This window comes from Lissotriton vulgaris, chromosome 11 (assembly GCF_964263255.1).
Source record: "Lissotriton vulgaris chromosome 11, aLisVul1.2, whole genome shotgun sequence".
NCBI lineage: Eukaryota > Metazoa > Chordata > Amphibia > Caudata > Salamandridae > Lissotriton > Lissotriton vulgaris.
The window spans coordinates 96,017,158-96,030,485 of NC_141699.1; the positions used below are offsets into that span (position 1 = coordinate 96,017,158).

General features: G+C 43.6%; 1 protein-coding gene across 1 annotated transcript in view; it reads left to right on the forward strand.

Annotated features, from left to right (window-relative positions):
- LOC147679030 (glutathione S-transferase theta-1-like) overlaps nucleotides 1-13,015 on the forward strand; it is a 117,320-nt gene extending 104,305 nt beyond the window's left edge. Inside the window, exons 2-5 of the mRNA XM_086942762.1 lie at nucleotides 613-700; nucleotides 5,359-5,509; nucleotides 8,177-8,353; nucleotides 11,344-13,015. Coding sequence (XP_086798888.1) covers nucleotides 613-700; nucleotides 5,359-5,509; nucleotides 8,177-8,353; nucleotides 11,344-11,541 — 614 coding nt within the window. The 3' untranslated portion in view covers nucleotides 11,542-13,015. The remainder of the gene's footprint in view (nucleotides 1-612; nucleotides 701-5,358; nucleotides 5,510-8,176; nucleotides 8,354-11,343) is intronic.
- Nucleotides 13,016-13,328: the final 313 nt, after the last annotated feature.

Consider the following 13,328-nt stretch of genomic DNA (forward strand, 5'->3'; position numbering starts at 1 on the left):
GGTGTCAAAAGTGATTGTGTTATTCAACACATACTCAATAATATAATGGCCATAATTACCATCCATTGTTAATGATATGTAAGGGACTGATTTAGAGTTTGATGGTCAGAGGTAAATCTGTTAGAATGGTAGAGTACTTTACTCCCACTTTTCCAAGGGTTCTCTGCTCATCAAATTTAGAGTTGTCCGCCATCCCTGCCAGTGAGGGCTGTGCATTGTGGTGTGCCAAACTGCACTAAAGAATGGCAGGCCTCTTTCACAGTGTGTGCATGATGTACCAGTTATGTACAGAAGAGTGTCTGTGATCAGGGGAGCAGCAGTGTCAGGAGGGCTAGGAATTCAAAATACAGGTATGCGATCGAAATAAACATCTGTGTCGGCAAGAGCCCACCCAAGTAGAAGTTATCGACAAAATGTGGTATAAGAAATAATTTAATTGTAGGTGATATAAGCTGTTCTACTGCACCCCTCAGTTACACCCCAAAGTTGGCTCACATATGTAATACTACTTTACTCCATTTATCAATGTTTCTACCGTAGACAGACAGTCCTCAGGCTTGCAATGTAGTCTTTAGTTACACCTGTTTCAAGCAAACTCTTTTTTACTTCTAGGGGAACATTTAAGTGCAGAGTTCAAGAGTGTGAATCCGCTGCGGACTGTGCCAGCCCTGAAGGATGGAGACTTCAATTTGGCAGAGAGGTGAGGGTTTTAATTGACAAAGTCTTGCATCTCTTAAGGCATCACCATTAGGGTATGGTGAGCTGTCCATCTTTTCACTGTTGATAATAAATGGCCCACTGATCAAGTAATAGGTGTTGTTCAATATACACATATGCATAATATGAGGTACTTGGATAAATGTGTTAAAAAAAAATTGTTAATGATGAAGTCGTCATAATATCGCAGATCTCCTGTATTGCCTAATGTTCCAGTAGAACACTGCATCTTAAAAAGGTGTTTCACATGCGCTTATTTAAACTTTTACATCTGCAGAGAGGGGTTCTCTATGATGGCTGTGAATATGGATCCCATTCCTCTACAGTGTGTTTGGACACATTGATTTAGTTCAGGACTAATCCAACATCTAAACCCCACTCCTAGTATCTAACCCTAAACATAACTCCAACCGTGAAACCAAAGTGCTAAAATAAACCCAACTGACTAAACCTAACAACTGATCCGAGGACGAAACCTAACCGCTAAACCTAACGTAAACAACTGATCTAACTGCTAAGCCTAAACTAATCCCTAGCTAACTCCTAAACCATACTCCAAGCACCACGCCAAGCCCAGCCCTTAAATCTACTCTTGTTTTAAAGCATAGATCTTCTGCTAACCTCTAAATCCAATATAAAAGCCCGGGTTAACCCCAGCCAACAGCCCTAACTAAAGTACCTAAGCCTAAACCCAGCACCTCCTCTCCTAAGGTAAAATCAACCCTACACATAAAATTCCAAATTATGCTTAAAGCTCTAAACGTCAACAATTATTCCTAAACGGTTAGTCAAAGCTCAAACCGAACCACCACAGACCCATCACCTCAGCTTAATTCTACATTTCTCCATTTCTACTGGTCTCTCCATGCCCTCTAAACATGACAATGACTAATCCAATAACAAAGGTGAACATGATGGTTTACAGGGGCATGGCATCGCTTGATGCTGAGCACGGGTTGTATGGAATTTCATAGGAAAATGATTTCATGGAATACCAGTACTGAGAAAACATTTCATCTAATCTGTTTAATGGAAATTTTAAGACTAAAATGCATTTTCCCTGTTCCTAGAAACCAATTCATAGAATGTCTTTTTTTTAATAACATTTTTATTGGCATTTTGCAATGAACTATAATCGGGGTATTAGAATGTCTTTTTTATCAAATTTGGCTTTTGAATGCTTATTTTTTAAGTGTAAATGCAATGGTTGCAGGTCTTACTTTCAGAAACAGTTTTATTTCAGCGCTTTACTTCAGGGGACGTTATTTCATATTTATATCTTGTCAAACAATTACTTTTGATCCTTTAATTTTCTGACCGATCACCACCCATAAACACCATCCATCACTGACCCCTCACAACCCCTAAATTTCATGAATTCCTGTCCCCTAACACCATCCCCACACCTAAATTGCACATATCCCTGCAGCCTAAAAGCCCTTTCTACCCCGAAAATACACCATCCCTGAACCATAAAATCACTCACTGCCCCTAATTCCACGCATTAGTGAACCTAAAAACCCTTTCTATGCCTTTCCCATACCCCCTAAAACACCTCAGCACACACAAACTCCACCTATCCCCGAACCCTAAAAAACCGTCACCACCTATAAGCACCAGCCATCAATGACCCATAAGAACTCCTTGTCACCTTAAACTACATTCCAGAACCCTAAAAAACCCTTTCTGTATCTAAACTACACCCATCCTTAAATCCTTAAAACCCTTCACAACCCAAAACTCCACCCCATCCGGAACACTAAAAACTCTACACCATCCCAGCCGCTACCCATAAATCAACCTTCAAAACTTTCACCAGTCCTAAACTCGGTCCACCAATGAACTCTAAAACCCCTCAACACCCTTGCACTTCACCCGTCCCAGAAACCTAAAAACAACTCACTCACTTAAACACCACTCATTCGTGAATCCTAAAAAAAAACCTCACCACCCTTACACTCTATCCATCCCTGAACACTAAAACCCTTTTCTAAGCCCAACATCCAATTATTCCTGACCCCTAAAAGCCCCTCATCAACCTAAACATTACCCATCCATGGACCCAAAAACCCCACAGTAGTCCTAAACTCCACTCACGTTTAATGTCATTTTGTATTTTTCCTTGAAATTATAATTCCTTTAAACTATTCCCTTTAATTTCCGATTGTCTTGTATTTCCTTGAAATTGTCTTTCCTTTATATTGTTTTTCCATGATTTGGTTTCCTTCAATGTGGTTTCTCAGTTTTCATTTTCCATTAATTCACGCATAACAGCTTCAAACACCTCCTCTATGCACTGGAACTACCACTCATAAACAATCGCAGACCAGCGATCACGTCAAAGTAAAAGGCACAACAATAACTTGTAAGGTTGGGACTGACAATAATGGGGAGCCTTCATGTTAATGGTGACGCTCACACAATTAAAAAAATGGTTGATGCATCCCAACGAGATACATTCCTATACTCTCAACTCAATGCTTAATTTGCAGAAGAATAAGTGCTGGTGCCCAAAGCTCTAGTCAGCAGCCTATAGCGACACAGGCGCACCAAATACCAAGGTGGCGTAGCCAAAGTCCACATCAATCCACTTCTAGACACTCCTGCCCCTTTATCTCACTTTTGCAGTTTCCTGCTGCCTTCCTTTCTAAAGGTTTTCCCGATCTTTTTTCAACTCTGTCTTTCCTCTTTGTGTGCTTTTCCCTCTCTTGCACTCGGTAAATGCCTGAGGAGGAAAAGTGCTGGTCCCCAAAGATAAGTGTCAGTAGCCCCAGGGCACAAGTCGAGGGTACACGTGGGTACCCACTCTTTTCACAGGGTGGAAGCTGTCAAGAAGTTGGGCCCCAGAGAAATATTTTGAACTTGTCCAGGTATAATTTCCAGACACCGGGACCCATTCAGCAGCACCTGCACGTTGTTTGATATCGTTCTGAGCAGCAACGTGCAAGGGGGATTTAATTCCAGTTGGGCCGAAAACAAAGGCAGATTTTAAGAGGCCATTAGGCCTCTTTTTATTTGAGTGTCCTTGCTAGGAGCTGTCTGGAGCCTCACACCTAAATGCAAATGCAATAGAGGGGAAACACAGGCACACAGCTTTTTACTTTATAAATACTTAAGAGAGGCATACGTTTACTTCTTTCAGTCTCTATATATAAGAGTTATGCATGCACTGTAATTAGAGAGAGGCTGTGGCCTAATCGATAGAGCATTGGACCTCGAAGCGGGTGGGGGGGAACTAGGTTCGAGTCTCGGCAGGGACACTCAACATCCTCCGATTCTAGGCAAATCTCTGAATCTCCCTATGTCTAAAAAAATGAATGTTTCCATCTGTAACGCAACAGGTGCTCATGAAAAGCGCTCTGATACCTTCAGGTTGAGTTTGCACTATATAAAACTAATGTTGAAAAGGGCACCAGGCAACAATGGAACAGGGACCTAGATGTTCCACTAATAGATGCAAAAAGGACATACTGCTGTGTGCAAATCAAGATAATCTCCCTTAGACACAAACACAGACATCTGCCTTAGATACACCCACAGGCTGTACAATACTCCACTGGAACTAAAGTTATTTGGCATAGATGTTGATCCAAAATATTCCTGATTTCAGTACCTAGTGGCCAGAAATACACCTCCCAGAACATGTCCTAGGCCAGGTAACAATTTTCATGAAATCTTTGTCATGGTCTAAGATGATAAACGGATCTTTCACCCCTTCCCCACTTATGGTTCTGCTAGGACATGTAAGAGAAGTTCCACCATATTGAGATGACCTATCTTGCCATTGCATTCTTCTTGGTCAAGTGCAGGGTAGATATTATTTTGGGAAGTGATCCAAAAACTGGTTTTGCATCCTAGTGTACTGTGATGATAACATTGATGTAGATGCAATTCCCCTCCCACGCTCACCCCGCCCAAAAGACATCTGGGGTTGCCTTTGAGACAATCTATCAAAAACAGATAGACTACCATGGCCAGACACAAAACCATCGACCATGAAGTCTAATGAGATGGTCAGTGCTAGCGATGGAACCGTGGGGGTCTATAATGAAATGATGCGGGCTGATCTCGATCAGACTTACTGGGATGCGGGACGCTGACACCAAGGGTTGTCCTGCACAGCACAGACCCATGGCACATTATCTATGTAGAGTGGTCAATAAGATATCATCAGCATGCTCACATGTATATGTGGAATGATGAAATTCAGATATATTACTGGGAATCCCATGCATCTTGCCCTCTGCTATGTACGCATTACAAATAAATATATAGTCTGTATGTATGGCCTGTAAATACGACACCACTTTAATGTATTGTGCATTATAAACTATTTATAAAATCTATGAAAAAAGACTTCCCCTAACTCTAACTGAATGAAATCAGGACAGAGGGTGAGTCTAAAATTGACATTACATTAGTCCTAATTTGCCAAAAGAATAGTTCAAATGAATGGTTATCCATCTTGACATAGGCAGGGATCTCCATACTACTCCTCGTCAGAGCTCCAGCATGTGTTTTCGCTATGGTTAATAATGTCCAGCTCTACTGCTGCTATGTTGTGACTTTTGAATGTGGGATATTACAGCCATGTGTGTTTGTCCACCTTGGATCTAACTTCCCTTTGCAATCACCTTGCAGCATTGCCATCCTTCTCTATCTCTCCCGCAAGTTTGACACCCCGGACCACTGGTATCCAGCAGACCTGGAGAAGCGGGCTCGTGTGGACGAGTATCTGTCCTGGCAGCACAACTCTTTGAGAATGCATAGCTCCAGGGTCTTCTGTTACAAGGTAAGCAACAGAGGGTGTTGGTCAATGGGACACACTTGTGTGGTATGGTGCCTCCATGACTTGGGTGATGAGAAAGGTTTGCCAGGTGACAATTAGCATTGGCTTTGGGCCCTGGCTACCTTGAGCCCTGATGCAATAAGGACTCTAAAGTACAGCAGAAGAGGGGGTTGTATGGTAATCTTTGCATTTGGTCACTGAGACCACCTCCAGCCCACACTACTGTCTGGAGAGCTCTTCTGAAAAGAATCTTTTAAACGTGGTACATAGTTATTTCAAGTCTTCTTAAACCTTTGTGATGTTATGTTATGATACAGGGATTTTTAAAGCGCTCTGTTACCCTGAGGTGTCCTGGAGCTGATCTGACGTTGCTGTTCTCCAACTCCTTTTTCTGAAACATGTCTCCTCACAGCAACAGGTTCATGCTTCATTGTGTTCAAAGTAGGGTTTATATTTAGCTCCTTTTCTCCTCACCCTGTATTAAGGAGGCCAGTGTGGAGAACCACAGCAGCATCTGCAGGCTATTTGGAGGTAGGAAGTCCTCAGATGCCTCTGAGTACATGAACTATAGCCCTCTCATTCATAGAGTGCCTTGTTATATCTCTGCTTCATACAGAAGTGCAGCAGAGACAATGCACTTCTTAGAGAGCCTCGAAGGGAAAGGAAGATAGGCGTGTGGTTGGCTATGGGTACCCACTATCATGGGTGTCTGCTTAATGAATGTTTTAATTGATGCAAACATGCCATCTTACAGCTCTTTCCATTAGACATTGCAAGGCTGTGGCAATGCCAAAACAAGCAAAGGATTCAAACTGCCCCAGTAAAAGGAGTGGCTTTTGTGCATGAAAAGGTATATGGTGGAATGTGATCTCAGAGCATGGCCTTAGGATGCTCAGAAGTATTTCATTCTCTGCGTTGTGGATTCCATTAGGGGATCCTGTAGACAAGAACTGAGAGTGCCAGCAGTGTATGGTGAAGCACTGGGTGCCTAACTACTGTAGCTCAGAAGTGCTATTGAAAATGTGCATCTGGAAACTCCTATCATGGTAGACACTTGTGGACAGAGCTAGTGTTTACCCAAGGTTGAAGTGCACCAGTCCTTGGGCCAGATATGACTATCACTGTAATCTTTCAGTTTGGGCAGCTCATTCTCTCTACTGGCTAGACTACAGCTTTGACAATCCACAGCACTTCTGTATATTTTATTCTTGAAGCCTAGCGACTGTCTAAAGACTAGTAGAAATGTGTAGACAATCAGATTCTTCCCCTAAGTTTCTCCTCTAAAGATCTCTTTACTTGCAAGAAAGTATTTCATTCCTCTGCAAGGGTAACTTAGAATATCAATTTCTTATTAAGAATGCATTGTAGCCTTTCATTCAAACCACCAATTGGTCATTTGCCTCCATCATCAGCTGGAATAGGTTGCACCCTCCCTTTCTCTGCTGTATGGTGTATTTCCCCCCTACCACCAGCAACAGTACAGTGGGCCTTCTCTGTTTCTAAGCAACAATGGTTGGCAGCATCCTTCCTCTGCTGTGATGGATGGTGTCCTTCCTTCTTCTGCAGTTGTGATGGTAGCCTCCTATTCGTGGCAGCAGTACATTGTGGCCTCCCTTCCTTGCTAGCGATGGGGTGTAGCTTCCTTTCCTTAGCAGCAGCGGTACTTGATATCCTTTGTTCATCTGCACAACTGTGTTGTAGTCTCCCCTTCTTGGTACAGCAGTGTGTCCTAGCCTCCATTTCTTAGCAGCAGAAGGAGGTGCTAGCTTCTCATCCTCTACAGCAGAGGGTGATAGCCACCCATTTCCGGCATCAGTAGGTGGAAGCCTCACTTCTTCTCTAGCCAAGGGTTCCAACCCTCCTTCCACTGCAGGAGAAGGTGGTAGCCTTCTTTCTTCTGCAGCAGAAGGTGGTAGCCTTCCTTCCTCTGCAGCAGAGGGTGGTAGCCTTCTTTCCTCTGCAGCAGAGGATGGTAGCCTTCCTTCCTCTGCAGCAGAGGGTGGTAGCCTTCTTTCCTCTGCAGCAGAGGATGGTAGCCTTCCTTCCTCTGCAGCAGAGGGTACTAGCCTTCTTTCCTCTGCAGCAGAGGATAGTAGCCTTCTTTCCTCTGCATCAGAGGGTGGTAGCCTTCTTTCCTCTGCAGCAGAGGGTGGTAGCCTTCTTTCCTCTGCAGCAGAGGATGGTAGCCTTCCTTCCTCTGCAGCAGAGGGTGGTAGCCTTCTTTCCTCTGCAGCAGAGGGAGGGAGCCTTCTTTCCTCTGCATCAGAGGGTGGTAGCCTTCTTTCCTCTGCAGCAGAGGGTGGTAGCCTTCCTTCCTCTGCAGCAGAGGGTGGTAGCCTTCTTTCCTCTGCAGCAGAGGGCGGTAGCCTTTCTTCCTCTGCAGCAGTGGGTTCTCTGAAACGATAGGTGATAGTCTCGATTCTCCTCAGCAAACTTGTAGCCACCCTTCCTTTGCAGTAGACATGTATAGCCTGCATTTCTGAGCGGCAGAGGGCCTTTGCCGCCCTCCCTCATCAGCAATCTCATCCTGCTCTTTGCCCACACTTTTTTATTTTCTGTCTCAAGAGGAATAAATAAGGCAATAATACATCTTTCCACCTTCTCAGCAGATGAACTCCCCTCTCCAGCAGATGAAGTTACCAAAGCACTGATGCTCTGTTCTTTCTGCAGGCCATGATGCCTGTCCTCTTGGGTAAAGAAACTGACCCTGAGAAGATGGAAGCTGCCTTGAAGGATCTGCACACCATCCTGGATCAGTTTGAGGAGAAGTTCCTGCAGGACAAGCCCTTCATCGTTGGGGACGAGATCTCCATGGCTGACCTAATGGCCATCGTGGAGCTCATGCAGGTGAGAGGGAAACGAGGTGGGTTTTATTATTTAAACCCTCGAAAAGGGACTAGTAGCTCTTTGGATAAGTGACTTATTAACCTGTTTACATCCTATTTTGAAGCTAAAAAGATGAAGTAGGGAATAACTGAAAGAATGGTGTCTACAAAAGCCTCTGTCTGCATTGTCCTAGTGGTACGTCCAGGTCGCTGAGATCCACGTGTACATCTCAAATGCTGCCCTACCCTTAACGCCCGTTCTCATGAGCGGTCTTCTGGTGAAAGTTACATCTTCTGTGTAAATTATCAGCAACCATGAAAGTAGGGATTGCAGAAAAACTACTGCCTATGGATGAAAACTGTATTTTGGCCCCCTTGACAACACTCATCAAGAACAAGAATTACTTTTTTTCACTCCCAACTTCCAGAAGTTTGGAGTGAAATACTTACAATTCAAAAGTTCCACTGGAGCCTTTGTGAAGTCTGGACACTCAACTCATATTGTTAGACACAGAGATGTTTTAAGGCATGGGCAAAGTGGGCTCTCGCCCAGGGTCCCAACCTGATAGAGTCAGCTCTATTGTGCAGAGTCTTGCCCTGATTACGGTAAATAATTCTTAAACAGATAGTTTTAAATGCAATGTTTCCTTATTTTTAAAGAGGGTTTGGAGTCTATTACAGGCATTTTACAGAGAAATGTTATGTTTGTGATTTATGCAACATCCTTACAAAAAGTTTTTTTTTTAGATCAAAACGGGACCTCACATATGAGAAATGGGAGAGTGTCACAGAGACTATTTGTAGTAATATTAGTACACAAATGCTGTGCTTCAATATTGAAAACACACACCACTATCCCTGAATATTAGATGTAAACACATTTAGAATTTGGATAAACGTGCCTGTGCACTGTCAGGGGCCAGACCAACTGGGCATGAGCAAGCTGAAATTGGATCATAAATTCAAAGTTGTCCTGAAGAGGGCCCCCCATAATCCTTAGGATGTCCCTGGGGATGCAGTAATCCAGGATCGTTCTGAGAGCCTTGCTACGGTAGAGTTTTGTTGCTTGGGCTGGTTTTTGTCTGTGCGGACAATGGTAACAAGACAACAAATCGAATTCAAAATATAGAATTACCAAAATATCGAAGTCAAAATATAGAATGGACAAAATATCGAATGGACAGAATATAGTGGTGAGAAATATCGAATTGAAGCTGATACTATGGCCGGGGCATATGCCACCTGCAGATAAAATGTAAAGAGCCTTACATTATTTTCCTTAGTTAGGCCGAATATAAAGTCGAGGTGCACAGCACTGGCCATTATTTTGATGTTTTGCACTGCATTTAGTAGTCAGTAGTGATACAGCACGACAAGCGCTCTGAGGCAGACTCTGCAAGAATAGCACCTAGATGGTGATTGGCGCTGTGTGTGACCTCTTCAGGGACAGAAGCGCCCAGGGGTGGCGTCTGCTCGGGGGTCACAGGCCTAGAGAGGATACAGGTTCCTCAGTTATGGGTTAGGGGCGAGTGTACAGAAATAAGCACCTTTTTAATCGAGCCCTTTTTGTGCCTGTGTTTTAATTGTGTACTGTAGTGAATAGAACTCGTTAGCCCAGCAGTAGCTGCCTCAGCAGCTGTAACTGTGAAAGGAATGATTGGATGTGCGTCTGCAATAGCAAACAATGCGTAATTCTGTCAAAGGTGCAAGGGACACCACTCCTTAGAGCTGTGTTTGTGACACACAATATCCAGGCTTTCTTGTCCACGGTATGCTTGACAACCTAATCTCGAACGGCCCACACCTGGTGATTTACAGGTGAATGCAAACTCTAAAAGTCTTTGTCACTCAAAATGTTAATAAACTGCTCCTAATACCCCCTTCACGTGCCCAGTAGCAACAGAAAAGGGGATGACGGCAAATTGGCTAATGGTGCTGAGTCAGCAGACAGAGCCTTTCTGTGAGATCCTGTTTCCTGGAGACACCCACCCCTTGCCTATCTGTGGCCAGGCACTCCCTGCTGTAAAGAGATGCGCCCTTCCAGTGCCACACGGGCGGTGAGCAGTGAAGGGCATATGTTTAGTGCAGGCAGACACACAACACTGTGCCAGGATCCAGGATGTATTCTATTCGCGTGTGCCAAGCAGGTATGATGATGCAGACACATGTGATGCTTTGAACGCCCGTAGACAGACCACAGGCTTGTAAAAGCGCCTCTCGGCAACCGCGGAAACCAGTGCTGGATTCTAGGGGTCAGCGGTTTGAGAGGGCATGTGTAAAGAGACATATGTGATATATTAAATAGTGTGGCATGAAGTAACAAACAGAAAAAATTCTGTTGCATTTATTTGAGGGAGTGTCTGGTCGTTTCAGACCGCAGCTGTGACAGGGTTGGGGTTTCATAAGGCACACAGCTACATGTTGGTCCATGCGTTCTGTGAAGACACTGCAATGGTATGTACTCAGAAAGCTAAACAAGTAAGGGAAAGTAGGAAATGCTTAATCTTCGAACTCCTAAGAGCTTTATCTCTAAAAAGTATGTATTTTAATTCACTACAGTATTTGTAGCCTTGTATGTCTCTGAATAAATTAAGCCTAGATTGCACCTTCTCCCGTCTCTTGCCTGTCTGGATGCCTTCATTCAGAGTCTCTTGTGTGACTTTTTTTTTTTTTTACAAAGAAAGGGACATCATTTTAGAAACATGTTCAGACATCTGCTAACATCTACACATTTCAAGCGGGTACATTTTTGTGAGGTATTTGTAGGAAATTGTCACTATTAATAACAATTGTATGTTATTTGAGTAACGCCAAATGACACATTTTTTAAATTGCTGAAAATAACATCTGTTTGTTGGCATTTCTAAGGTTAACAGTATTCAGTTTAACTCACCCCCACTTTTGCGCCCTACTACTTTGAAAAGTCACCAGTCGCCACCAAATTTTGCGTTTGTTCCATGCACATTATGGGCGGTTTGAACCAGAATTGAATCCTTCTTGTTTTTCTTGCAGCCTGTTGCAGCCGGAGTGGACATCTTCAAAGACCGCCCAAATCTGGACGCTTGGCATGGGCGAGTGGTAGCAGCTGTTGGCACCGAACTCTTCCAGGAGACGCACAAGCCCATCCTGAATTGTATAAATATGAAGAGGGAACCCCTGAGCCCAGAGATGGTCGAGGCTATGAAGGCCAAGCTCCGCTTCCTCATGTGAAGACGCAGCGGGCTGAAAGAAGAGCTTGACCAATGTCTGAAGCACCTGGGGGAATGGTGATAGAGTCTTCAACGTCTCTCAGGACAGCACTAGAGCATTCTAGAGGGATACTGAAGATAAGAGACTTTGTAATAACCAGGTGTAATATGTAGCGTTGTCTGGTAGGAGTGCAGTTATGTCTAATTGGATAGATGGGTTGTTCAAGGAGCTAGCATCCCCATAACACCCATTAAAGGGCCCTTCGTTGGTAGTGTCTGCCTTGGACAGAGTCACTTCCTGAGGCAAACAAACGTAGCTTCCTTTGACTCTTCTAGCAGCGTCCAAACCCATACAGCAAGGTGGGAAGTCCTGCCATCCTAGTCTTTACTATCTAGTAATGAAATGAAATGTGGCAAAGGAGCCCAAACTGTCGCTCCCAAAGGAGCCCCTTGGCGCTATACAAATAACGGGCAAACTAGTGAGGAGTTAGGGCCTAGATAAGGGCAAGACAGGATTAATCACTTATTCCATAGATCCAGCTCTTTAGAGCTTTCCTGGTCTGTTTTTCTGATACCATTGTTCTCAGTTTGTTAGGCATAAGATTTCAAGCTTTTACACCTAATACTGTAGCAGTCTTCCCTCCCCTGCTTTTAAGTTTAAAGCCAGGCAATTTGAGGAGGTTAGCAGATGTAGATCTAAGTGTCCTCCCTGTGGTGTGTGGTGTGAATCTCCTAGAAAGATATTCTGGTCAAGTTTGACTGGTAGCTCTGTAGGTTATGACCAAGAGTTTGAATAGAATTCTCTTGTGTAGTTGGAGCCAATGAAGAGTTTTCAGAGCTTCTGATGCTGATGACCTACGTGGGAGTTTCAAAGCCAGTCTAGCAGCTGCATGTTGTACTACATGTACAGTGTAAATCCATGTCACTGGGACATACGACAGTTCCAGACCTGAAAGGTCCTTTAATATACCTCTGCTTTTTGCAACACATTCCTTAATCTCTTTTAGCACTTTGCAGGCAGAGCATCTGAACATAACCCTTCCCTCTTGGGGTAGCCATGCACGATATAAATAAATATAACATAACATAACATAACATATGTGTGCTGCATTGTGAATGCCATGAGAAGGTGTGTCACTCTCTCAGCAATATGACTGAGCGCAAGTCGAGATGGATCTTTAGGGACCTCCTAAAGAGTATGTGGGCGATACACCGGAAATAACACATTGTGGCAGAGGTGACCTATTTATGGCCAGTCTACATGTTCATCTAATGCGAGACAAATACAGACACTCTTTCCAAATATATGATGCACAGCAATAACAACTGGCCACACTATTTCCTTTGAATGTAAAGCTTTACTTTGTTTATTTAACTTCAACAGGAAACTGGACCAAAACCCTATTTACAAAATGTATTTTCTCCTCCTGTGTTCACCTTTGATACATGTACCGCCTGTCCCCGCATCACTATTAAAATGAGGTCTGAGAAATTGTTTCGAGTTTAATCTCTTCACTCTACTTTGCAATAAGGTAAACTTCTACTAATCAGATGTTGATGGTTAATCTTTCTTCACTTTGAATACATGTTTACTTCGCTATGACTCTGGTGAATATACAGGTAAATATAAAAAGAGGTGGTCTCCCAAGAATCCCTGCTCTTAGCTTCACGTTCATCCAACACCATCTTTTCAGTTACCTCTGACATTCCTCGGATATTACTTCAGGCAAATGAAGAAATTACTCTGTTACCTCAGTGCAGCCTAATGGCACGGCCAGACAGGCCTTTTATTCCACTGGGCATTTCCCT